This window comes from Mchenga conophoros, linkage group LG6 (genome assembly GCF_057382185.1).
Source record: "Mchenga conophoros isolate Kocher_MC1m ecotype Shallow Benthic linkage group LG6, M_conophoros_male_GT1.1, whole genome shotgun sequence".
Classification (NCBI taxonomy): Eukaryota; Metazoa; Chordata; class Actinopteri; order Cichliformes; family Cichlidae; genus Mchenga; species Mchenga conophoros.
In genome coordinates this window covers 39010745-39037742 of record NC_140531.1, presented here as the reverse complement: position 1 = coordinate 39037742, position 26998 = coordinate 39010745, and the positions used below count along the sequence as shown (strand labels likewise).

Below are 26998 nucleotides of genomic sequence, written 5' to 3'. Positions count from 1 at the left end.
TAGAGTTAGGCACTTCTAAAGTTTTTAGGTTTTTTGGTATTCAACTTAATGGTGGCTGATGGGAATTCCAGTGAACAGCTACTAAGTTCAACAACACAACATGGAATCAACTCCAGATCTTGTATCTGCTTATTTTTCATGAAATAATGAGGTAACAGGTCTCACCTGGCCATGAAACTGCTTGTCAGTAAATTGTCTAGTCTCTAAATTATTCTTTTAAGTGTTTTTATTAGAGAAATGCAATTATCTGACAACAGATCGACCTGTTCTGCACCACAAACTTTAGCTAAGGGGGCACATATTTATCCTTCTTCTGTTTGCTTTTGACCAAGTTATTCCAAAAAGATAAAAAAGAACAGACAAATGCTCAAAAACATGTAATCTCATTAGTTATTAATTCACTTTATTTAAAATTTGAGTACATTATCAGACAACAGAGAAGTCATTTGCAGAGCAATTTGCTAATTACAAGCTAATTAAAGTTACTGTTTAATATGCAGATATATTAAACAAAGTTTCAATCTATATATCTACAATCATTTTCTCTTATTCTCTTACCCAGTCTGCACATAAATGGAGATTTGTGTAAGTATAGACAGGTGTTGGTATGGATGTGGAAATGTGTTTACCGGATATTTTCTTGCTTCAGGTATTTTTCACCTCCGTATGTGTGTATATGTGTCTGTGTTTGACCTTTCAACACTTTTTTCTAAACTATTTTAGGTGCTAGTGGTATCAGAAAAGAAGGAAAAGTGCATCAATAACACATTTATTTCTGTATGTAAAATAAAGCTTTTGTGTCAATCTTACATAACTGGAAGCACTGATGTTCACATACTTAACATTTAAACCACTTAAAGCAAACTTTTGTTGCAGGAGCTAAAATATAAATAACAACAATATTTTTCTGCCATTTGACAAACAAAATTCTTTTTTCCTTTGAGTAAATTAAACCCCACTTATTTTTTTTATTGCAGTTGTAGAGGAAGACTAAAACCTAGAAAATTCTTATATGTATGGATAATAAGACAGTCATGTAAGTACCTGCCTTTGTATTATGAGAAAAAGATTGTCATCCATCCATCCATCCATCCATCCATCCATCCATCCTCTGCCACTTATCTGGGTTTGGATCGTGGGGGAGCAGCTTACGCAGAGAAGCCCAGACCTCCCTCTACCCAGGCACCTCCTCCACCTTATTTATGGCGACAGCAAGATGTGTCCAAGCCAGCTGAGCGATATAATCTCTCCAGCGTGTGCTGGGTCTGCCCTCACCCAGAGGGCACCCAGGAAGTATCGTAGTCAGATGCTTGAATCACTTCAGCTGGCTCCTTTCGATGCTGAGGGGTAGCGGCTCTAATCTAAGACACTCATAAATGACTGAGCTCTTCACCCTATTTCTAAGTTAGAGGAATTTCCATTACTTGTATTTGAGATTACATCATTGTATTCACTACCTTGAGCTTGTGACCATAGGTAAGGTTGGTAACTGGTAAATGGACAGCTTTATTTTCATGCTCAGCTCTTTCTTCACCACAACAGACCGGTACAGTGTCCACACTGCAGATGCAACACTGATCTGTTTGTCAGTCTCCTGTTCGTTTCACTTGTGAACAAGACCCCGAGATACTTAAACTTTTTCACTTGGCACAACAACTCATCTCTCACCCAGAGTGAGCACTCCACCCAGGCTCAGAGGAGATCATTTTCATTCTCATTGCTTCAAACTCAGCTGCGAACCACCCCAGTGCGAGCTGGAGGTTGTCACCTGATGAAGCCAACAGAACCACAGCATCCATAAAAACAGATATGAGATGGCAAATAGACTGATTCTTATATAGCACTTTTCTACTCTGCTTGAGCACTCAAAGCACTTGAGATCAAGCGGCCACAAAACTGGAGACTACTTGCCTACACACAGAAATCCTGTCCATAAAAATTAGGAATCCCAGACAGAGGACAGCACTGGCTGTCAAACTGCGATCAGGACTAAATCCAACATACCCCGGGTGCGGGGGGCCCTCGGGCCTCCGGCCTCTGGGCCTGCGGCTCGGTTCACTCTGGCACAGCTGGCTGCCGGCAGAGCCGGCGGGCACGCCGGTGCAGACCCCTCTAGCTTCTGCTCGGTGGCTACTGGGTGGCGCCTCGTCGGGGATCCTCAGCCCTTCCCATGAGGGTGGCACGGATACCCCTCCGGTGGGCCTCCTTGGGCTCTCGCTGTTAGGTTTTGTATTGTTGATTGTCATTTATGCTTAGAAATATTTAACCATATATGCTTAGAGGTGTATAATCAATTGTGTTGTGATAGGACTGTGATCTTTAGCAGGCTGCAAAGGCTTGGTGTGTATTCCACACTGGAATGCACACCTACATCCTAGGAGCATGGAGAGGTCGTACCTTGTTTTATTGTAGGATTAACGTAGCTACGTCTGTTCTAGTCTAAGTGCTTTTGTGTTTAGATGAACTGTTGGATTTTCCAGACCAGCAGGTTAAGGAAGTCGTTTATGGGGTCACACACACACACACACACACACACACACACACACACACACACACACACACACACACACTATTCTTTGTTTACATGTATACCTATGTGAGATGTTATATGTTAATGACCCTATGCATATTCATGTAACCTCAATAAAAGAGCAGTGTTACGGGAGAGAGAGCAACTGGGGTCAAGCGAAGGAACGGCGCCTGTCCGGTCTCTCCCGTGCACGAGAAACATGAAGAACTTTGCCTACTTCGTGTCTTGCTTTGCAGTGTAATTATATTGTCTCCAACGTTCCAGCGGATGGGTTCAAGCTACAAACCTATCACTCGCACTCTGGGGCCTGGATCTCCTCCATGCCTGCTTCATGCCCTGGGGGACGGGGCTATGGCTCTCTACATCCTCTTGCAGACCATTACATGGGGAAACCATTTGAATACAAGCGCGCTGATCCACACAGGTGTGCACACGCTGTCTGTCCTGCGTGCTGCACAACAAAATTTAATATTTAGTATTTACTGCTGTTTACACTTAGCTAGATTAATGCGATGGTGTTGTGTTTAGTATGTTGCTTTGTTTTTTTGTTTTTTTGGCTTGTTTTCTATTCTTTCTCTCTCAACAGGTGATCCAGGAGATTTTTTTCCCTTTCTCACTGTCCCTCTCCTCTTCTGTTTTTCTTTTCCTTCCTCTTTCTTTCTCCCTTTCCTATCCCTCACTCATGTCTGTCCTGTCTGTAACAACTGAAAATAAAATAAAATAAATAATAAAAACAAAGGTCGATCAAATGGACCAATACGGCAATGCCACGATGATCCATTTGGCAAAGTAAATCCATTGGGTATCCTTGTTGGTCTTCAGACAACAATTCTGACGGCTAAAGAACCAAATGGGACAGGCAAAAAAACCCAAAACAAAACATACCGTATTATTGGCAATATGGACCAAGCTCTCACTGTGTTGCAAAAGAACTGAACAGCCTGTAACAACAAGCACAATAACTCATACTTGAATGGATCGATAGATGGATTTCTCACATGCTCAGTGTTTCTTCCTGTCTTGTGGATTGTTTTTTATTTTATTTTGTTAGTTTGTTTTGGGTTTTACTCATCTGTCTGAATATCCTGATTACTTTCACCTGTGTCTCATTCTCCTGTTTTAGTACCATTTCGTTAGAGTAACACAAAACTGGTTAGCCCCAGGTGTATAAATAGTCCTGCCCTTTTCTTCTCTTCTCTTCTCATTTTTTTAAGTAACCAATATTTGACAACAGCATAATAAAACTGGAAATTCCCAATATTTTTAGTGGCCCCCACATGGCCACCCCTATGGAAAAAAATTCTGAAGGTGCCCCTACTCTTCACTTCATTGTCTGTAGTTTTCCTCTTTAGTTCTCTGTGTATTTGCTCTTTTGAATTTTGTTATCTGTTATTGAATCTGATGCTTTTCCTCGCCTTTATAAATCTATTTGTGCAGTTCTCATTTTATAAACTTTCTCCTGTTTTAAGATTGGTTTTTGTAAATATTTTGAAGAACTTTGTAACTCTGGTTCTGAAATAAAGTTATCATATGTATGTGAGCTGATATGAGCAGGTAAATCACACTGAGGTGACACTCCCATTAAAAATTCTTGTCCACATTGGCAAACTTATTGTCTATAAAAGTGGTCTATCACCGTGCTAAAATACACCACAGTATTACAGTAACCCACTTCCACTGCCTACTGAAAGATTTAAAGAAGCCTCAGCTGATCATGAAAGGTTTTGCAACAGTGGCACCTAGAGGACATGATAGGAATCACCTCACAAGCACTAATACAGAAGACAACTCTGATAACATTTCAGAAAGGACGTTTGAGTCGGTTACACCTGCGACTACCTCTATTCATGTTTTTTGTTTTCTGCCGGTCGCTCTGGCTTAGTTGACAGATAGGCGAGTGTTGTGGAAGGCACACTGTCTGTCCCGTCACGACTGGGCTATCACCACCACCGTCGCCTCCATGGCTGCAAGAAAACAAGCACAACTTCAACTTAAAGGAGACAGAAACGCATTCACTCGGTGTACATGACTGTAGGATTTTGCAGTGCACATTTTCTACAGTTTAAAAAATAGGATTTTAAATATTGAATTCACAGCTGTGCAGCTTGAACTATCTTTTAACATTTGAAGCAGAGAAAAGTGTCTGTGAATGTTTATGAGACCCACTGGAGCTGTTACAGTGTGAGCTGCTAAAATGTGTGCATATTTGTCCATTTAGCTCTCTTTAGGTCTGTGTACAGCTGTGCTGCTTTACCTTCTTAACTGTAAAATTACATGACTGAGCAGCGTTTTACAGTCCAGTTAGACTCCTTTGTCTCTGTGGATACAGGCAGAAATACATCTGGTCAGAGCCTAATACAAGAAAGGCTTTACTGCTGTCTTTGCTTGCTTGTTTTCGAGGGCAAACTCGAACAGGGATACATTTAGCGTTTGGGGGAGTTCACAAAGTTTTCACGAATGAGTGGCAAGGAGGCCGTTAGGGAACCAGTGAGTGACCTACTACTTTATTTATTTACTGATAATGTGTTGTATTTGGTCATCTGGGAAGGTTCATCAGCTTTGATGGCCATAACTTTGGTCTTGTTCACCTCTGAGAACCTGAGGTTTTGCCTTCCTGTGGTGATTCTTTTTATTTTTATCTTAGCTTTATCTAAACGTAGTATAACTCCCTGTATTTATCCAATGATTGTGTTGTTAGTTTCTTTTTTTCTTTGAGATTTGATTTTTGTGTTTGTTGAATTTTTGGATTCCTGTTTTGATTTTTTGATCTTCATTCCTTGGAGCTCTGCTTTGGTTCTCGTGTTTCTAGCGCCCTCATTGTTTCCCTCTCTCTTTGTTTCTGCACGAGCTCCTCTGATCTCTTGTGTTTCCTTTTTTATGCCATCTTGTTTGGTGTTAGTCTCAGTGTTCTTTCCTTTTGGCCGTTTCCTGTTTTACTTTAACAATTTGATAATTGTTTTCTTTTGTGTGATGTTTTGGGTTTCACTTCCCAATATTTTATTCTTCATATAGTCACAATTCCTCGTTTTCCCTGATCCTTAAACAGCAGTAAAGTGCAAATATATTAATACACACTACAAACTAAGTTCAAGACCTTTTTATACTAAAAGATAAAACTTGTTTGTTCAACTTGATAGGGAAGTGCTACAGAAATATCACCAGACAGAGCTGTAAGTCTACTGAATTCCTCCCCGTGTCACTGTGGCTGCACTTCAAGTCACACAACTATGAAGTCAACATACCAACTTATCCTTATTTTTATGTACATATTACATAAACATACAAATAAAAATGATGACATCACCATTGATTTCATATACCATCACTGCTGTTTTTGTGTCTTTGCAATTATTATTATTGTGCCGTGTGATCAGCCAATATTTACAGTGCTGTGAAAAAGTATCTTTCCTCTTTTTGATTTCTTAGTTTTTTTTTTTTTTGTTTTTTTTTGTTTGATTTGTTTTGTTTCAGATCATCAGACAAGGATAACCCAATGAAATACAGATTTTATATTTTTACATTTATTAAGGAAAAATGGTATCCAAACCAACCTGACATTACCTGACAAAGTAATTGCCCCCTCTTGTTAAATCATGAATTAACCGATTCACTGTGTGCATGCCCAGGACTGACTGCTGGCAGACCTGCTTTACCGAGAAATCCCAAAAATAGAAGCTGCCTGACAAGATAAAGTAGGCTAAAAGCAACAGATCCTGCACTCCAGGTTCCTCTTTGTCTTTTGTTTGTTCAGTTTTGTTCGAGCAGAACTAAACTAAACTAAAACCTAGGATTTTAGTTTTTGTCTGATTTTTGCATTTTGAGGTAAAACTAAAACCTATTTGTTTCAAAACTACAATTTGATATTAATACTTTCAATACTGTTTTAACTTTGTGAAGTGGTAAATAATTCTCACTTCACAGTTTCACTACACTGTTGATCCCTTGCTTCTCAGACCGGGTTGGGACATACTACAGATGATGCAGAATTTCAGCCGAAACAGTGTTTAAGTGGAGGGTTTTTATTCTTACTTTGTGCTGAGGCTGCATCCTTGGCTTCTTGTGAAGTATCCACAGCACCATCAGTGATCAACTCCTCTCCTACAGCAGCAGGTGGCGCCACCTCCTCTCCTGCTGAGGGAGCAGAGTGGCAGGAGTGGCAGGGTTTCTCCTCATGCACAGGAGCTCCTGATGTAGGCTCTGCTTCTACAACTGAAAGAACCTTTAGGTCCGCTCCAGCGGAGGCTGCTGCCAGCTGAGTCGTGCTGACAGCAGCTTCAGCTGTCTCCTCTGCAGGTGTTTCAGCTGCTGCCTGGTCAGCTGGTGAAATCTCATCCAGTGGGGCAGCTTCACTGGTGACTGTGGCCTCCTCAGCAGGAGCAACATCTTCAGCAGCGATGGCCTCCTCAGGAGCAGGTCGAACTTCAGCCTCTGCCTCGTCCACAGTGGTCATTGGAGATGTTGTTTCTTCAGGATGAGATCCAGCCGCTGCCTCCTCGTCCACAGCTGCAGCCAGAGCAGATGTCACCTCCGTTATCACTTCTTCAGCAGCTGGAGTCTGAGCATCTTCTGCACTTTTCTCACCCTCTCCAGACTTCACCTCCTCCTCACCTTCTACAACTGCTCCCTCTTCAGATGCTTCCTTGGCCACTGCCTCTGAGGCTTCTTCCAAAGCTTCTGTTTCAAGCACCTCGTGTCCCTTTCCTTCACCTTCAGTTTGTTGGACAGTCTCCATCGGATCCTTCTCACCAACAGAAGCTGCGGCAATTTCAGCTGTTGAGCCGGTCAAGAGCTTAACATCTGTGAGCAGCTCTGGTGCGGACTCTGATGGAGGGAAAAAGACATGAGGTAATGGCTGAGAAACAGGTTTTGATGAAAAACCTTCTAGCTGTTAAAAATCAACAGATTTACTTCAATGCCAACATTTTAAAATCTACTTTAGTTTTGCGCTAAATGGAATTTAAAGCCTTCTCACTAATTTTTATGAATGAAAAACATAATTTCTTACATCTTCTATTAATTCAACTTACCTTGACCAGGAATCTATAACTGGATATTTTACAGTCACCACAGGTTCAGGCACTCTACAGAAGACTACAAATCCCAGGTTTAATGCAATATACTCTTTTCTGGTATTGTAGACACTGACTAATTCCTTATTCACATTCTTATATTGTTCTCCAGATGAATTTCTTTTTCAAACAATCAAGCGTAAACAAGTATTAGTCATATCCCCTCTGTGCACTTGCAACCATGTGTTTATTTTTGCATTTATGTTTATTTTTCAGCATTTTTTTAACAGAGGTTTCTTTCTGCTCATTATTCTGTGAGTAGGAAATACTGTGAAATCAATTATGAAGGCTGGAAAAACTTCTTAGTTTGATGGCAGTCGAGCTGAAGCCAGACAGGAGCATGAACACAGCACAGGGATTCTTCAGGATAAGGAGCTTTTCTACAGGAAGTAGGTGTTTCTACTCCAAATACAATATTAATGGTGTGGAGCGACAAGCAAAAACATCTGAGAGACTAAAGAAAATCTTTATTACAGCTGTACCAAAGACCATTTTCAATGCACGGACATAAGGGTGAATGCATTTTCTGTAAAAGAGGAAAGAGACAGCAGCAACAAAAAGAGAACTTTGATTTTTTAGGGAGCAAATTGGCAACAAAATAGAAATGTGTGCCAGGCAAATAAAGTGAGTGCAGCCTGGTGTAGCTGTAGAAGAATAATATGGATATGTGGTAATGATGAATATGAGAAAGCATCTTACTGCACGAGATTTTTAAAAAAGAAGACAAAGTAGGAAATGAAGTTTTAACCACGTCTCACTCTGTGCAAAAACTGTTTTATAGTTTGAGAACACAAGACCAGCACTGCAGTCTGCTAACAAAGAGCTAACTGGTTCAGGTAACTCTTCACGGTGAGTTTAGAGGTTGAAAGAAAACATGGCTGAACACATAAAATACCATCTAAACCTGCTGGAAAGGAACAAGAAACAGGGCTGTCCTGTTTTAAGAGCACTTAAAATCAGATTTTTCGAAAGCATTAATTACCAACTTAGTTCTGTCCATTATATTTACCCCGTGTACTGTACAGTATCCAAATTATAATTTGGATTTCTTCCTTTTTGTGATAGATTTTCTATACAGACATAATTTTCCACAGTGGCTCTAATCACACAGACTAATTCCAGATGTTTTTGGATGTGAAGCATTAGGAGAGCTAAGGGAAGGAGGGGAGCTGAAAACTGGACTGATGAACCCCCAACAGATTTTTTAAAAAGACTGAAACTACTTTTTTCCCCCCCCTCATTATCAAAAAAAATTGGGTTAATGAGTCTGTTTTTCTGGGGCAGGGAGGAGGGACAGAGCACATCCAACTGGGTGAACTATCGAGCCATCACAGGTTTAAGCAGCCACCTCTGCAGCAGGGGCCACCTCGGCTTCAGCAGGTGGAGTGAGATCTACTGCTGCCGTACCAGCGTTTTCTGCCACAGGTTCCTCTGCTGGGGCCTCCACAGCCACTTCAGCAACCACCTCTGCCTCCACAGGTGGAGCGGCGTCCTCCGTCTCTGCTGACTCAGCTGCCGTCTCAGCTGCTGCCTCTGGAACGACCGCCTCAGAGACGGCGGCGGCGGCTTCTGCTTCTTCAGACGCAGCTTCCACAACAGGTTCAGCAGCTGTCTCTCCTACAGGTTCTGCAGCAGCAGTAGCCGGGGCCGACTCAGCGATGACCTCAGCAGCAGGGGCTTCCTCCTCCACCGGTGCAGGCTCAACTGCAGGTGGAGCTGCCTCTGGTGCTGCCTTTGCTGAAGAAGCTGCAGCGTAAGAGGCCAGAAAGAGAAACACGTGAAAGATTTCACTCTAGTACATGTTAGCTGTATGATGTTTGTTTTATCTGTGCCTGAATAAAGTGTTAACCTCTGGAGATTAAAGATGAAAGCAACTGTGCACTTTTATTAATGCAGGTTTCAGTAGCAGAGAAAGGAGGCTTAAAGGTCAAGACTTTAGGTCTTTGAGGACTAAAAGGTGACATAGCTGCTGTTAAAACTGTAAACATGAGCAAAGTGAAGGATAATCCTTATCCTAACATGTCAGTGAAAGACAGAAATATATTATTACCACTCCTATAACTGCTTATTGAAGATTGTGGAGTGAAAAGGTCAGAATCAAAGCTCAGCACGACTTCAGTCAGCACTTTAGAGATAAAGTTTAACGTCTCAGTCTCCAAATCTGAGCTAATATTATAGACATTTTTGGCTGTTGCCATATTAGATTTCTGAAACCAGTATCATTAACTGGGAAACAGAGCACATGCGTAGAGTACTGAGTTGTCACTCATAAGTTAGACTGGCCTTACATCATACACTTATTTATTTTTTTTATTTTCCTCTAACAGACCAATCGTACTATAATGACATAAACCCAGCTGGAAAGCTTTTTCTGAGGTTTTACATCACATGAGCGGTAGGTTTGTTTTTCTCACATTTTTGTTTACTGTACTGGTTTTTACAGCGACACAATTCACCCCCTACTGGCCATTAGAAAGAATGCAGGTTTAACTCCCACCTTTCAAACCTGTAAACTACGTCAATCTTTCAGTCTATACTGTTCCTTTCAAGGAACTTGGACTATTTTGCCAAACGTATTTACTCACGGAGCTCAGGTGTTCCACTCACTTCCATGGCCACAGGTGTATAAAATCAAGCACTATATACTATGGGGGCATTATAACAAAGTGGAAGTGATTGGGAATGACAAACTCAGCATTGAAGTGGTAGGCCAAGAAAAATCACAGAGCGAGTTGCCAACTGTCTGACTTGTCTGACTGCATTGTGGCAAGTGTAAGGTTTGGTGTAGGGGGGTTTATGGTGCACGGCTTGTTTTCAGGAACTGGGCTCGGCATGGATGAGTTTGGCGTGGAAGAACTTGACTGGCCTGCACAGAGTCCTGACCTCAACCTGATAGAACACCTTTGGGATGAACACAGCGATGTCGGCCTTCTCGTCCATCATTGGTGTCTGACCTCAGAAATGCACTTCTGGAAGAATGGTCAAAACTCCCCTAAACACACTAAATGTTATGGAAAGCTTTCCCATCTTTGTTATAGATGCAAAGCACGTCAGGTTAATGTGTGCATTCAGCTCCTTAAAGACCAGCGGTGGTTTCCTCTCCATCGCTGTAAGCAGCAGCACTTTGACTTCTTATTTCGGAGTGAAAACAACACTTCAATGCTGCATGATCACAACTAACCCACTGACAGCTGCTGCTTAGCACCATTACAGCACAGTTAATGGCTCTGGGCACAGCGCCATGGCCTCTCCGGGCTGAGTAGACAAAAATTGCACAGACAGAAATCAAAACAGACAGGCACGATGAAGCAATTCAGAGTGATCAGTCTACCGTGCAGCTGGTGAAGCTGGAATCAGCCCTGAAATACATTCGCTTCTTCCTTCCTGCTTTCTCTGTCTTCGATTAAACAGTTACAGACTCCGACAGGCTGTCACACCTTGGGGAATTTTAATCTTAATAGCACAAGCTGAAGTAGCACCATTTTAACCTGTTTTAGAGAGGAGGCTCACAGTGAGGGATTTCTTTGATAAAACCGGTCCTTTTACAGTCATGGATGGTGTTTCGGGGCTCTTCATTCATCGCTGTGTTTGAACCCACACACGGGAGCTCTGTGGGGAGTTTGCACTCTCTCACTGTGGCTGTGTGAGTTTCCTGTAGGATCTCCAGCTTTTCTACTATCAAAAACAAGCTAGGCTGGTGCTGCCTATCCTTGAGTTTCACATACTGGTTAAATAGAAGGTTTGAAAATCATTTAATTTACAAGAAATTAGTGTTTTAAGTTGCATATCAGACCATCTCTTGCTTTAGCTGCGATCACATAAGTTGAAATCGGTGTGTCTTGTGTGTGCAGCGTGTACGGCTTGCACAATGTCATGTTCACAAAGCTGAGTTGTGGGTAACAGTGTTTGTTTTTGAGTGTGTGTGTGTGTTTGTGTGTGAGAAAGTAGCTAACCCTTCGCCGTGGAGCCCATGTTGGCGAGTCTTTCCTCGTAACGCTCGGTATCATCGTTGACCGTCTTGTATGCCTGAGAGAAACACAGCAGACATGTACTCATTACATTCCAGCACACAGCTAATGATAACGGCACGAAACAAAATCCAACCTCAAGCTGACATTTTGTCCAACATGGACCAACACAGTCAGACACACTTGTTTGCTTTGCCAAGAGCCTGATGGTGAATGGGTGACAAATTTGACCGAACAATGGCAGCAAAAAGGGAGAGATTGTCAAAAAGCACAAAGAGCCTCTTTTGTCCCGTCCAGCGTCTGAGCTGTGGTAACGTCTGCAGACCAGCCTGGCTTCAGACTGCATCGCTCCCAGTTTGCACCAGCAAGGACAGAAGCCTGTAAAACTACCAGGTAACTGCATATATCCAGTACAGCAGCTTGTTGTTCTGGTTTTGAATGAGTATTAAAAAAACGCACTAGAGGATTTTGTTTCTTTGAAGATGTAAAAAGAGAGCAGACCTTTTTTACACTCCTGTATAACACTGAAAAACACGAATTTATTGAAAAGTAGAAAAAGGGGGATGAGTTACTTTCATTTCCAGCTCTGTGTTTCTATTCTTGCACTAGCTTTGCATGACTAACACTTCAAAATAATCCTCAGTCATCTTGTATTGGACCTTGAACCTCTCCGTTCATCCTCTATCTTAACCCCACCCCCCCCTCCCTTTTGGAAAACTTTCTTCACGTAAACAACTAGTTCAAAATCTCTGCACACCTGAACACATGACAAGTCTTTAACGAAATAACTGAATATAACTGCTGCACGTTTAGCTAAACTTTGTGAATTAATACATTTATTCTCATTGAGAATGTGTGCAGCAGTAATATTTAATTATTCTGTCTCCTGTAAACCACGTGTTTAAGCAGCAGGTGACTTGTGTGCCAGAGATGACCATATTAGGGATATCCTCTCCCAGTGACATCACACAGAGCCAAGAATAAAAAAAACAGCGTGAAACAGACAAAGGTAAGGATTGGTCAACAAGTGTTATTTGATCATCTTAAATTTAAAGGTTACTTGTAATGTTGTAATTCATGTTAACTACAGTGAATCTGTAGTACTAGGTGGTCTTGTGCAGGTTAACCTCATTTTGCAGTGATGAGGTAAGCCAGGTGCAGAGCACGCAGTGGTTCTTGTAGGTTCTCATACTCTGGGATGGGCACCTCTGATCGGACATGAACAACCAGGTGAAAATGATTTTCTTCGAAGGGGAAATAAATTAATTTAATGATGCTACTGCACTGATGACATGCACCTCTATTTATGTGAAATTTAACATGGATTTGTTTATGTTTAACTACTGATTAAAAAAAATACAGGCTGTGAGGCATGAACTTTTTCAGCTTTTGAAACGAAATGTGAGGAAAAGTTTGAAAAAAACTGGGTTAGATTGATGTTAGCAGTCATCAGTGTTCAATTTAGACATGAATCCCTTTGTGGTGGCAGCAGGATGGGCATCTGGAGTAGAAAGTGCAAAATCAGTGTATAACACCTGCTTATTACTGAATTACCTTGTCTAAATCAAGAAAGAGAAGTAAACCTCAGAGCAGCAGCACACAGGGCAGCTGATCACGGCTCATATAAAGGAAAACAACACAAATAATGAATATTAATACAAATGATCGCAAAGATTTTCTTTTGCCCACGCTGTAGCACAAGTTCAGGTTCCTCACCTGAAAAATCCATGTGTAACACCTGCTTACAGCAGTCAAAAACAGTACACACACGGTGAAAATGTGGACTTACAAACCATCGCCTATAACCTGATCTGATACTCACATAAACAACTGCAGCAGTGAGGCCGCCGCCACATAAAACAAAGTACGTCATGTTGGTGGAGCCTCCAGGAACACCGAAGGCCATGTGTCGCACTGGAGCTGTGGAGAGACACACACGGGTACAGTTATCCGGCGAGCTTGTAATAAAGACATTTATTTATATAAACACACATAAGTGCATTTAAAATGAGAATCAGTACTAATACTGGAGAGTCATGGATAGAAACCACTACAGCTCTGATACTTTGTGAGTTTATTTTGTTCAGAAAACTGTCGCTCCATCACAAGCACGACGGGCACGAAGAACAGTGCATCAACAGCGTCAACATGTCTCCATCCCTTAATCCAGTTACACAATACAGCCCGGTCATTTGTAGCAGAGGAGATGGAAAGATTTAGCAGCAGCCAAGCCAAACACTGAATCTTTGCTTAAATTAAACCCCCGGCACACACGCACACACACACTACACAAACACTAAGACTTCCTGAATGATGATCTCAGATTTGCATCAAAACAAACAACATAAAGCAATGGGTTCAAATTCATATGGAATAGTCATTTAGCACAAATCAGGACTGCTGCTGTGGTGTTGGTGACGAGTGCTGCTGCAAAAGGATCAGCTGGTGTTTAAAGGTGGTGCAAGCAGGTTGGCATAAATAAAATCACACAGCCTCAATCTAATCTCTTCCTATCTGGACCTCTCACTCTCACACACTGTGAGAGTGTGCAGTCACAGAACACAGGGTGCAGCACATCTCACCCCTTTTTGTTTGTGTGTGTTCATGCAAATCCTAACCCATCCTGTCACTTTTGACTTTTCCACTGACTGACATTTAAACTTTATCGATTGTTCTTTGTCATCCAGCACATACCTCGCCAGCCACTGCTTTTCACAAGGTTGAAACTGGTTTAATAATAATACAAGAAAAAGGCTTCTCTTATAAACGTCACTTTGTTCTCACAGGTTCGGAAGAACTGCGCCAAATGGCCTAGACACATTTTGAAATCTTAAATGAGAGCCATTATGCTTTTGCACATTTTCTGTCATATATTAACTGTTAGAACGGTGGATGTGCATATTACTATTTACTAAGGTTTTAAATTATGAGGTGAAAACAATTCCTGTGAACCAAAAGTTCAAGCTTCAGCCTGCTTCAAACTATTTTCTACTGTTGGCTCTGGATGATGTCAGTGAAAGCGGACATCGCTTACATCAGGCACACAGCTCTGGAAGGAAGGATTGTTTTGAACCGTGGATCAAGCAAAGCTACTCTTGTAGAGCACTAGAGATAAAAAATAAAAGCATAATGTGTTCCCTTTAAAGTAGCTGAAATGACACCGTGAACCCAGAAAGCACTAAGGCTTAACTCTATCTACAGCCTCATTCATTGGCTTCAAAAAGCTTTAAACTGAATTGATGTAATTGTTTAGCTGTTCTGCCAGAACCTAACCAAACATGCTTTTCCTTCAGTGCCTAAACTTAACCAATGAGCTTTCAGAGCTTAAACCTTTGATGGTAGTTTTGAGTGAAAGTAAACAGTGAGAAAACACATAAAAGTCCCAACAGGATATATGCATATAACACAAAGTCTGTGTCATGTCCTGTTAAACCTGCATGACTGCAGGCAACTGTCTGACTAAACCAGGGTTCTTCTAGCATTGCTAGTATGTCTGGCCATCATACAGACCTTTTACATTTATATGCTACATCTGTTTCCTAAAGTGACTCTTCAGCATCGTCTGGAGTTCATGCGTGAGTTGTAAAAATGGCTTCAGTGAGCTTTAGAGATGCTTTTAGATTATTTTTATCTTTGGGCAGAACCATTTCCCTCCTCTTCCCACTCTTTGTGCTAAGCTGCAGCTTTTACCGTCCCATCAACCTTTTATCGAAGCCGACTCGCTGTCCCTGTTTTTGACTTTATATTTAAGAGCACTGTGCAAAGTTTCACTGCAGCTCCGCTGAATTACAAACCCAAAACAGAGCTGAGGTTTGTCCTCCCTCCTGCTCTAATACCAATGACACAGCAGCACAGTGCAGGGACAGGTTACTTATACAGGTTATTTATACAGGTAATCACTTAATCCTGGCTGCTGGGTTCAAGCCTGTAAACATAGACACGCATGTCAGGGAACAGCAGACAAGATAGACATGTCTGAGGACATGATGGTCAAACAGGAAGGGACCTGCTGCATACTTAGGATGCAGTGTGTCGAGCTGGTGTGTAGTTAGAAAGCAGTAGCAGTATTCACCTCCTTTCTTTCACATCTTCTGGGGTTTAGTTTTTTGTTTTTTTTTACCTGCTTGTAAGTTCAAAAACACAAAAACCTTCTATCGTGGCCAGATGTAGCCTGGTTTGCAGCATTTTGCCACAGCTTTCTCAGCAGGAAATTAAAGCAGCAGCAGCAGAAGCAGCAGCTTTGCCTCGGGCTGAATTCCACAAAGCTCTGATCCCAAACTAAAGGATGATCCGGGCCAGGCAGGCAGGCATGCGTGAAAACAGAGCCAGTCTGAAATATCCGTCATTGCACGCTCTCTGGATTCAGATTTTAAAAATAATTATTCTGAAAAACAGATGTTTTGTTCACTAATAGGTTATAAACGTTGTTATCCAGATAAACTGGATTTAGGACGTGATTTCATCGTCTACACTCCTTAGATGCATCATTTTGTTCAAATATTGGATTAGTTATTATTTATTGTAACAAAGTTGAAATATGTAATATTTCAAGTGGTACACTTCTGTGTGTTCCCAGAGCACACACCTTCTTTATCAGACTGCTGCAGCTCGACTGGAAAGCCCGCAAGTGCGTCTCTTTATTGGACTTTTACTTTTCCCTTTCTCAACCCACAAAATCATTAAAAAAATAAAATAAACTGAACTGGCAGCAGCAGAAAATAAACGAGCGCAACTATTCTATAAACTCTACTTAATTACTCTAATTAACGCCACAGTAATAATTCCTGGAAAGTCCCATTAAATGTCCTGACTCACCGTATCTGGGTGTCGGCTTGAAAGACCTCCGTGCCAGCGGCCCGACTCTCTGCCATGCCCGTCTGCAGAACATGATTGCTCGGGTATCAGCTGCAGCTAAGCGAGTTTTTCTCCGGCAGGTTTTACAGCGAAATGATGGGAAGCGCTCAGCTGCTGCTTACCAGTGCTGATGGGAACAGAGCACACCCCCATTCAAAAGCAGACAGCTCCACCAGCACGCCCCCTGCAGACGAGAATCTAACAGAACACAAATAGCAGGAACTGAAGCACCAAAGAATGAGCAGAGCTGTGATTTGTATTTTCTCCTGGTGTTTGGATCCTTCTGAGGCAGATGTTGACCTCCATATATCATATAATCCCCCTCTTCCTTCATTAAATCATTCTCCCCTCTCTCTCAGCTGTGACTGTGAGAAGGAGAGATCCCGCAGGCTGGTTTTAAGCGCATCACATTCTAGTTCAGTTGCATGACAACGTCAGCTCTGGTTGCGTAATGCGATCTCTGTCAGAGTGTGCACGGAGTGACAGAGTCAAGGACAAAAGACTGGCCTGTAGATCAGATCTGGACATCCATAAAAACACAACGCGGACGTGAGACTTTATCAAAGTTTGACTTCTCCTGAACTGACAGTAATCACTTATATGCAAGGTCTGTGTAACATCCCATAATATGTTCGGTTTTATTCATTTAGTACCACCTCACAAAAACAACAGGTGCTTTATATTCAAAGGTGTAAATCACAAAAACCACAATATTAAAGCGAAAAACTCATCTGTGTCCAGTTGATCCTCCATAAGCACTTGGCGATGGTGGGGAGGAAGAAGTCCCTTTTAGTAGGAAGCGACCTCCAGCAGAGGCAGATTCAGCAAGGCCAAATGCTGTGAGCAGTTAGGACGTGAAGGAAGACAGATGACATAAATACAAAACACTAAGCACAGAAGAGAGAAGACAAAAGTTAATGACACAAGAACGTAGATGCAAAAAAGTCCACATAATTTGGCTGTTCCATCCATTGTAAGGTTTTACATTTGTAAAAATATAAGTATGCATATATCAATTACATTGACGCACAATACACACGAATCAAAAACAGGTCACAACTTTGCAATCATAAAATATTTACAATAATTAAAAACTTTGTAAAAAGGCTTTTAATTTAAAAAAATAGGAATAGCTTATAGTTAATAGTACTTGGCCTTTTTGTGGCAATTACTTTGTATTATTTTTGTAAGTAAAATAAAATGATTGAATCTTTACAGTGTGCAGGGTCGCGGCAAAGCCTTAAACCTGTAGCTGAAGTGGAAATTTGAGATAAAGTGAGTAATTTTACTCTGAGATGTTTCCTGTTCAACCATCATACATTGCTGGTTAGGTCAGACCAAGAAGTGCCAAAATATTATCTCATTAAAGTCAGACTTAGCATTTTTCTGATATAATGGACATTGTGTTATAAGACTTAGAAAAGACAGGTTGTAGTAGGGCTTTAAACCGCAAAACATCAGACCCTACACTCGCTTCATACTGAGTTCCCAAGTCATTTTTTAGTCCCCAGTTTAAAACTCATTAAAAACTGTTCAAAGTTTACATGCTCCAAGCTAAACCCCCAATTATCAGGAGGCCTTTCCTCTCTTGGACCACCTGCAGGAGCTTCATAGAGCTTCTTTTGGTAAGTTTACAGGTGCAGCAAACGTACAAAAACAGCAATTAAGATTTTACTTAAAAATCTCAGATTAAGGAAAGCAGCCTCTCCTCTGGTTCCACTCTTCCCTGCATTCAGAGAGACACGCCTACTTCTGAGCTGTTGAATGTTGCACAGCTGTGATACTTTCGTGTGTGCACACGTCCTTAATCATGTGACAAGCTCTGAATCATCAATTAGACAAAGTCGTGAAACCACATGTGATGCACTTTTCCAACGCCCACATCACGCACAAGACCCGAGCATGACTGCTGCCGAGTCCGCGGGCAGCCAGGATGAGATGGTGATGCATCAAAACAGCACCAGCTCATATTACACACTTAGTGAATCACATATGTGTTAAATATGTTTTATCCTCCAGAGAAAAGGACCAGCTCACCACAAGATTACATTTAAGAAGTTTTACCCCAGAACCTCTAACTAATCGAATCTATCAGAAAAGAGCCATTTAGATAAAACAATAAAAATTAATTTGACCTTTCTGTGATAAAGAAGTATATTCTGAAAACATTTAATGAAGCATCTGTTTATAAACAGCCTGAAATGTCTTGAGAAAAATATGTATTATTTTCCACATTCAGTGAGTCTGTACATGTTTACCACAAATCAGATTCAGAGGAAAGGCAAAAACCGCCACGTTTAATGTCTTTGTTTTTCCAGTAAAGTGTCCAAATGCTTTCACGCCTCCTTCTTCTTCTCATCTCATTGGAACTATTTGAGTAAATTTTAACTGAGTAAATTTCACTCTGTGACCCTTGGATGGGCTGCATGTTTGACACCCCTGGCACAGGATGATTTGACTCAAAGTTTTTAAGCACTGGAGAAATCAGAAGCCGAGATGTTTGCTTTCTTTTGAATGTTATTGAACCAAATGACACGGTGACTCATTATGGTAGATGGAGGCACAGTGCCAGGGTTGGTGGGTGTGACAGTAGGAAGAAAAGACGTTGCACAATATCACACTAAGAGTCAGTTTTTCCAAAAGCCTGGAGTTATATTTTGGTGCCATCACATCCCAGAGACGGCTCACATCTTTGCAGCTGACATTTCCAAAACGAGAAAACTCACAGAAAGAGCATCCAGACCAGCGGTGTCAAACTTACAGCCCAGTTTGGCCACTGAAACCACAGTACTGCCTCAAATAAACACACCTGCACCGCTCCTTGGGTTTACACTTTGAGTAATAAATACACAAAAGCTCATTACCTGGACTTGGTCATATAAATAAAACCTGAATTCTTTTTTTAATTTACAGAAAATTTCTTATGGACCCACTTTAAAAAAGAAAAAGAACGAAATTCTGTGGTGAACAAGGAACAGATTTAATAGTTAATCTTTTGCTTACTTTGGTGTACTACACTAGGCTGTTAGACCAACAAGAATACAAGTAAAAATCAAAAACTGTTGACCTCCTGCTTTGCAATTTTCACATTTTCTTGACTGGACCCTTTGACTGGCTGGTTCTCTGTTTACATCCCTGATTGATACGGATAAAGAGCTCATTCTCAGAGCTATGTGCCTTGCTTTAATGCATCCAGTCATATTGGACATGTTGGATCTGTGGTATCAGTTCCTGGGTGCACATTCAGTCTGAGTCAGTGAATAACAGCAGCTGAGGAAGCTGTAAGTTTAATGTGACTCGTGCCAGGTAGGAGTTTAGCATTTGGAGTTGAGTGCGCTGCTGAGTTACAGGGTTTTCTGTTAAATTCTGCGAAAGTTGAGCTGCTCGTAGACGATTGCATTATGTTGTATTTATGTGTGAGAAGTAATCGCCTGACACTTTCTAAATCCACAGTCATGGCTCAAAATTTTCATGACTATTTACTCCATGTTGGTAAATCGCAGCCCTGTTTCTGAGCTGTTATTTTACATGAATTAAACGTGATGTGGGAAAGCAGATCGTTATAGTTCACGATCTGTGAGACGTGTATCAGAGTTCCTGATAAATTATCTCTCTAGCTTTAAATCGACTTGCAGAGTGGGCACAATGTCACAACAATGTGTGAATATCATGCATTTTTATTATTTTATTCATCGTAAAAACAGAAATAAAACACCTTTTTATAGAGTCCTCATCCTGCCGTGGTTTGCATATTTGTGCATACGTCACAGATGGCGATTACACACCTGTGCTTCCTCACTCATAGCTGCTCCTGCAAAGCCTCCTCTCTCCTCGAGACGCACTGTAGGCACTGAGATACAAGAAGGAAAGAGGAGACAAGGAGGCACAAAACAGGGAAATGAGAAAACCCTGAGCTCAGCCACTGGGACCACACACGCTGAAAACAAACAGCGTCACTGCATCGAAAGCTCACTTGCATGTTTACATTCACAGTATTTTATTTTGCAGCTTTTATAAACACTGAGATCACAAATATACACTAAATTTCTGAGTGGCACGTTTTGCATTTTTAAGAGTTTAAATATTAAAGTTCTGTGTGAGAGTGACTGGATTGGCATGTCCTCGTCCTCCTCGCTCTCAGCAGCAGGTCATCGGCTCCTTCTCGGCCTTCTTGTTAGCGAGTTTAAAGGAGCCGCTGTACGCCAGGGAATTCGCTGTCGGGAGTTTCTTCTGTCTCTTCAGCTTGAGGCTAACAGCGGTGACGATGTCCTCCACATTATCCTGCTGATACAGTGCCTGCCTGCTACCTTGTTGTCCACTTGTGCCTTTCTTTGGAGGATCCTTGGCAGATGTCTCAAAGAAGATCATGCCGTGGGCTTTGGAAAAGCTCATTGCCCGATCCTGGCTCACCTGGCTGTCAGTCTTTTTGGGGTCACGGAGGTCGCTCTTATTCCCCACCAGGAATCTGAGAGGAGACGAGGAAATGAAACGTCACAAAGAGTCTGGTCCAAGTTAAACAAACACTTTTGCACACAGAGAAGTGATGCAGGTACCTGGGTATGTCCTGGCCGAGGGAGTGCTGCCGGCATTCTTCTACCCAGGAAGTCAGGCTGCTAAAGCTGGCAGGAGAGGTGACATCATAAATGAAGAGCACCGCGTGGACGTTACGGTAGTAGTGTTGCACCATGGATTTACGAAAGCGCTCCTGTCCGGCTGTGTCCCACAGCTGGAGCTGATGGTGAGGAGGGGAAGTAAGAAAGGAAAGAAAGTGAGAGGTTGATTCTTCTTGAAAGCTGGTGCTGGCACAAGCACGAGGAAAAGGACGGAAGGAACAGTGAGGAAGTGTTGATATTCGTTAAACTCAGTGACATGCACAGAGACATGAGTCATTTCTGAGAGGGAACCAAAAAAAAAAGGAATAAACAAGCCGATCCTGTTTTTTTTTTTTTAAACCAACAATTTCTCTTCAAGGCTTTGTCAACGTTTATTCAAAGTTTCAAAACAGACCCCCCCGACCCCTCAGAAATACAGTCCTCATGTCTGCAGAAAAGACATTAAAAATAACTACATTAATGCAAAAATAGGGAAGAAACTTGACAGAGGGGCACGCAGACCAGGAGACATGGCACCCAAAAACAATCCCGAACAGAAATCTGTGGAGGAGCTCTGAAATGCCAAAGTTGGTGGCCTTGGCCTTTAAAAGCCAATCAACAGCTGAAACAGCAAATGCATTAGCCAGTCATCCCATTGCACTGCACGCCTCTACATGTGATCTTAGTAAAGATGGTGGTGAGTTTATTAATGTAACTTATTGGATGCGCAGCTCTTCGAGAGTTTTAAACCGGAAACAAAACATGCTGTTTGTTCGGTTCTCCTGTGGGATGCAGCCATAACGGTGCAAACCTGTGTGCATGTGTTGTCTTCCCATTCAGTCATTTAGGGGCTTCAAATAACTGTCTGGATTCGGACCAAGATGGCGGCTGAGCTGCAAACGGACAAAACCAAACAGGTCCCAAAGGTTAGACGTGGCCTGTGGACCAGACCTTCTCAATCTGGCTACAGTCAATATATTCTTGCCCACACCTATAACCGATAAGGAGTGGTTAGTGACACTCTGAGGAGTGCTGGTTTTCTCTTAGAGACAGGGTGAGGAGCTCAGTTTCTACAGGGGCGCCTCCAGATGCCTCCCAACTGCTACACGAGATATTTCAGGCATGTCGAACTGGAGGAGATCCAGGATGCGATAGAGAGATTCTGCTTCTTAGATTGCTCAAAAGCACGTCAGGGTCTACCTAGAGGAGCGGAAGGAGGTGAACGAGTTCTGGACATCTCTGCTTAAACTCCTGCTGCAAAGACCTGGACCCAGTGACATGAAAGTAGATGGATGCTTCATCAGCAACCTAAGCAGTGGTGCATATCAGACTTTAGACCTGATGTATGCCAAATTACATTTTGAGTTCAGTGATATTTTTATCTTCTAATCTTTTTTGATTCAGTTGTCAGCACATTAGCCTCAGTCAGTGAGTCAGTTTGGGGTGAGGACTCTGGCCACTCCTGATCCCAGTGACTCCTGAAACAGAAGCAAGCATCCCAGGAACAATACTGTTGGATCAAATCAGCATTAGCAGGTGGCGTTAAAGCATATTCTTATAAACTATATGAAAGGGTTTACTTCCTGAAACTTTTTGATAAATATTTGACTTGATGTGTCACCACTTTACGAGCCACTCATGTACAGAAGTTCAGTATTTTAGGTAATTAGATCTATGCTCTGAAACTCCAAAGGCAACATTTAAAATATGCTTACTACCCACACCACCAGGATCTAGTCTTTACTTGTTACCATAGAGCTGGGAGTCTGAACAGACCTGCTTGAGGCAGGACCTGAAGTAACTGCCTCTAAAGCTCTGAAACACTTCTGAATTATTTTGGAGCCGCTTATAGAAACATTACTAAAACATAAATGATTCATCCTGATTATCTGGTTTTCATTATCACTGAATTTCAGTTCAATTGAATCTTAGGAGTCGCCACCCGCTGGTCATTAGAAAGAATGTCCATTTTACGGTTTGACTGCACTGGATGGACCTAGAAAACTTCTGTCGACTGACTTGATCACGAACTTACGGTTTAAGATCCTGGGCTGTTGTTAAACTGTGTCAGACATTGGTAACTAAATGCACCGCGAAGCAAAAGGGAAAAAATAACCTAAGGTTACAAATCCTGTGTCACCACTCAGACACACTTCCTCTATCATGTGGTCATTTCAAAAGACCAACTGAGACTCACATTTTTAGTTAATACCGGATTCGATTTTCATTTCAACAAAACAAACTTTCTTCACATCCTAACTACAGCCTAAAAATCTAATGTGTGTTTTTGTGGCTGTGGAAGCTCGCAGTGATTTAGAGGCTGACACAGGTCTGCAAACACAAGCGGGTCTGCTGATTTTCTGCCATCCAGAGAATTTTTCAGTTGTTCAGTCTGGGACAAATAAGTGTGTGTTAATGCAGCAGAGCCACACTGCAGTGTAGACACTTAATTAACAGCGATCCTGAGAACATCAGGACAGAGGAGATAAAAACGTTTTAACAACACATAAACACGAGGAATCGAAGCCCGGCTCACACGTGCTTATCCGTTTTTCCTTTTATCATGAGGGTAATTTGAAAAACAAACAAACAAATGAACTCACAGAAATTATTTCCAAAACTTCAACAAACCAAAAGTTACTTAATTGTTTGGGGATTTTCAAAATAAGAGTTTTAGCTATGCGTAAAAGTTGTCGTTCAGAACCCTTATTCGGGCAAATATCTCCAGCTGGGTTCATCAATGCTAGCTTTTTAGTGGTGGATGATAATCACCAGTTACCTTGATTTTCTCTCCATCGATTTCAAGCACTCTTTCGCGGAAGTCCACGCCGATGGTAGCCTCCGATCTGCAGGGAAACTCCCCGGCGCACAGTCGGTGGGTGAGGCAGGTTTTACCCACCCCGGAGTCTCCAATCACAAGCACCTTAAATGTTCGACAGCGGGTTAGCAGTGAGGAAACACTACCCAAAGAACTGGAAAACTCGAGAGACGAATCCATGTAGCCCGAGTCCTTCAAGGTAATAACAAAGCGCAAAAATGCGCACTTGGCTTCAAACGGCGTCTCCAAAGATGCAGCCTCCCCTGACCAAAACTTCTGCAAACACAAAATCTTCTGCTGGTTTCGAAAACCTTTCCAGCAACTCTGTGCAGACTATTCACAGTGCTGCCCAGCGTGGGTGTGAGGAGGAGGACCCGGCGTTTCACTGTGGTGATGAGGGTGGAGAATCCAGGGTCTCAGCGTCCTGGCACATTAACGTGATTGGCTGCTTTTAGTTCCTTTCCCTTTTAAGTGTTTTTAATCCACAACAGCGCGGGACATGGTGATACCTTCTCCTAGAAATAACAGGTCATCTTTTTTTTGGGGGGGGGGTCAGAACATAAAGACGCGCACGTTCACTGCAGCTGACCTCTTCAACACGATGTTGCCCCCTCCTGGTGGGGACGCCAAGTGACTCCGCATCCTGCTTCCCACTCATATATCAAGTTTGGTGGTTCCCTTTAATGCTCTGTTTCTTCTTTTCTGCTTAATTATACTTTATATTGTACATGATGATTTGGTCAGCATGAACCGTGGTGCCACCTGAGTGCAGAGATGAAGCCTCACTCTGTGACAGGAGACGGCTACATTTTAAAAACTACTAGAGTTTATAGGAATTTTAGGATAGCAGAGGAAAAACAAACACTGGTTAGTGAGAATCACAGGTTTCCTGGTTGTAACTGACAAGGGCACAAACATTAAAACTTTATTAAAATCACAGCTTTAAGTTAAATTGGTGCTTTGGAAGTTTTCAGTGCCAACGTGATGGATTAGAGAGAAGGTCTACTTTTGTGTTTGGGGAAAAAAAGGTGTTTTCAAAGGACTTTTTCTGGTAGCATCCACACCAGGTTTTCACTCATAATTAAACAAAAACTGCATGCTTAGATTAACAATCAAACATGATTTAAAAAAAATAAAAAATAAAAATACTGATTTTTTTTTCCTCCCCTAAAATAAGGTTTTCAGCTCTTAGTAACCAGATATACTTTTACCATCATCTTTATTGTTACAGTAGGAGCACTGCCATCGCACACCAAGAGTATCTCAGGTTTTCAATGTTCTCTGTGTGCTCGTGAAGGACATTAGGCTATTTGGTGATTTTAAATTAACGTTCTCTCTGTACTGGCCTGCGCCGCCTGCCCTCTGACAGTTGGAGTGGGTTCCACTGACCCTGAACTTCACAAGCGGTTTCAAAATAAAACATTTTAGACTACCCAAGCAAGGGACGTCACCAGCGTGGCTATAAAATGATTTATCCCGTTTTGTTAGGCAGGATTTGCTGAACATAAGTGAATGCACAAATTTCTGTCAAATACAGGGGCAAAGCCTTTAAAGCACACAGTGTGATCATGCCTGTGTGAGCAGGGAAAGGCTCCGATATAAAGTACCAGGACCTAATTCTGGGATTTTCCCTACAACACGTAAGCACTGATCAGCACAGAGAGGAAGTATAAAAGTCTGTTATCTGACAGAAGTCCGTGCGTTGTTCTGTTATTTTTGGCCATTTGATAAAGAAGTACTTTAAACTCAGTAACTTAAAACCAGCTTTTAAAAAAATAAGAACTGGCCAAACAGTTTTTTTTAAACCACAGTCCTGGTGAATTTCATTTGGTACGAGGCCAAACCTGGTTGGTTAAAGTGCAGGAAAAACCCTGCACCTTCCTACTTCGTGACAGGTACGAAATCACCTTTGTTACCACTGAACTGTCTCTAAATAAAGAGGTAGTGCTGACACAAAAGGGAAACCCCTGGTGTTGGATAATCAAGCCAACACAGCAGTAACAACAACTGCAGTTTTTCTAAAGGCCACATGAGTCCACACAGACTTCTTCACGGTCGAGTTTGTGCTTGAATTTTCTGTGAATGAAATGTTTATATTGTATTCGTCCATTATTCTGTCTAAGGTAGAGACTGAGATGCCCTGTCCTTTCTCATAAAGGCTGCTGCATTAAGATCACCGACAGGAAACTCTTCCTACTCCGATTTGAAATGTTCCCACTCGTCTTTTTTTTATTATTATTGGGATTTTTAACACTTGACACTATGAAGCACCATTTGAAAAATCATGAAAGCCATTTCATTTTATTTTATTGGTGAAACAGTCCTCCTGAAAATAATCACACAGAACAAAATTTTTTGCAGGCGTGTGGATTTTCCTCCAGCTCACACAAAACAGGTGCTGCACATTCTTGACGTTTGGTTACTAAGCCCGCGTCGGTGTCAGAGGGCTTCGTAACCCACTTCCACTCAAGGTTAGTTTGTTTGAAACAGCAGGTAAAACCTGGTCTTCGCGAAAGCTTTACCTAACCCCTGCAAAGAAAACACGGGCAGCTCAGGGAGGCTAACAAGCATTTTTTTTCCTGTTGGTTTTAATACAAAAATCCAGAGATATCATACATCACCATCTCAGATTTCATCTTTCACATTAGAACCAAAATCAGAGGAAGAAGGGGAAGAAAAACAAGATGTGGGGGTGGTACAGAAGAAGTAAAACAGCTTCCAGATGTTTGTACGTTTACTCGCCTTTGTTCGTGTCTTACCATTTTGGCAAAGGGGGGGGGGGCAGTGGATGTTGACTTCAGACTTTCAAAGTTAGCAGAGAAGAAGATCCCTCTGAAAGCACTACAGGCTCATAAACGCCTTCACCGAAAGAGTCTCTGTACATCATGCAGATAAAACCATTTCTAAAGAGCAACAACACAAGTGACTCTGCCTCGTCTGGAAAGCACCCGGGGCCAAACTCCTGTTACTAAATGTGCTGCATAAATAAAAGTGACCGCCCGGAGGCTCCGTGTAACCGCTTCAACCAGATCCTGAAATGATTATCATCGGTAAGAGTGTCTGTGGTATTGCTTAGGTCTATCCATCTCTCTCAGAGCTATATAGAAAAGTTAAGAGTAGCTGTGTAGTTGAAACAGAACGCATCACACAATCTTTACAGTTTTTAT

General features: G+C 41.8%; 2 protein-coding genes across 4 annotated transcripts; both read right to left on the bottom strand.

Annotated features, from left to right (window-relative positions):
• Positions 1–378: 378 nt before the first annotated feature.
• Positions 379–20260, bottom strand: mgarpb (mitochondria localized glutamic acid rich protein b). Of its 3 annotated transcripts, XM_085277950.1 has the most exons (8): positions 20137–20260; positions 16383–17258; positions 13390–13487; positions 11553–11625; positions 9007–9345; positions 6560–7351; positions 4785–4847; positions 379–4494 (listed from the first exon to the last, which is right to left on the bottom strand). In XM_085277950.1, exons 2-7 carry the CDS (start codon positions 16453–16455, stop codon positions 4801–4803), a joined length of 1422 nt encoding a protein of 473 aa, XP_085134076.1. In that variant the 5' UTR covers positions 16456–17258; positions 20137–20260; the 3' UTR covers positions 379–4494; positions 4785–4800. The 3 variants fall into 3 exon arrangements, with proteins under 3 accessions (XP_085134076.1, XP_085134075.1, XP_085134078.1); XM_085277949.1 differs by lacking the exon at positions 20137–20260 and having other exon boundaries at positions 16383–17682; XM_085277952.1 differs by lacking the exons at positions 4785–4847; positions 20137–20260 and having other exon boundaries at positions 16383–17677.
• LOC146573270 (ras-related protein Rab-33B-like) lies at positions 20081–24407 on the bottom strand. The gene is made up of 3 exons (XM_085277953.1): positions 23793–24407; positions 20975–21153; positions 20081–20886 (listed from the first exon to the last, which is right to left on the bottom strand). Exons 1-3 carry the CDS (start codon positions 24009–24011, stop codon positions 20559–20561), a joined length of 726 nt encoding a protein of 241 aa, XP_085134079.1. The 5' UTR covers positions 24012–24407; the 3' UTR covers positions 20081–20558.
• Between the last annotated feature and the right edge of the window lie 2591 nt (positions 24408–26998).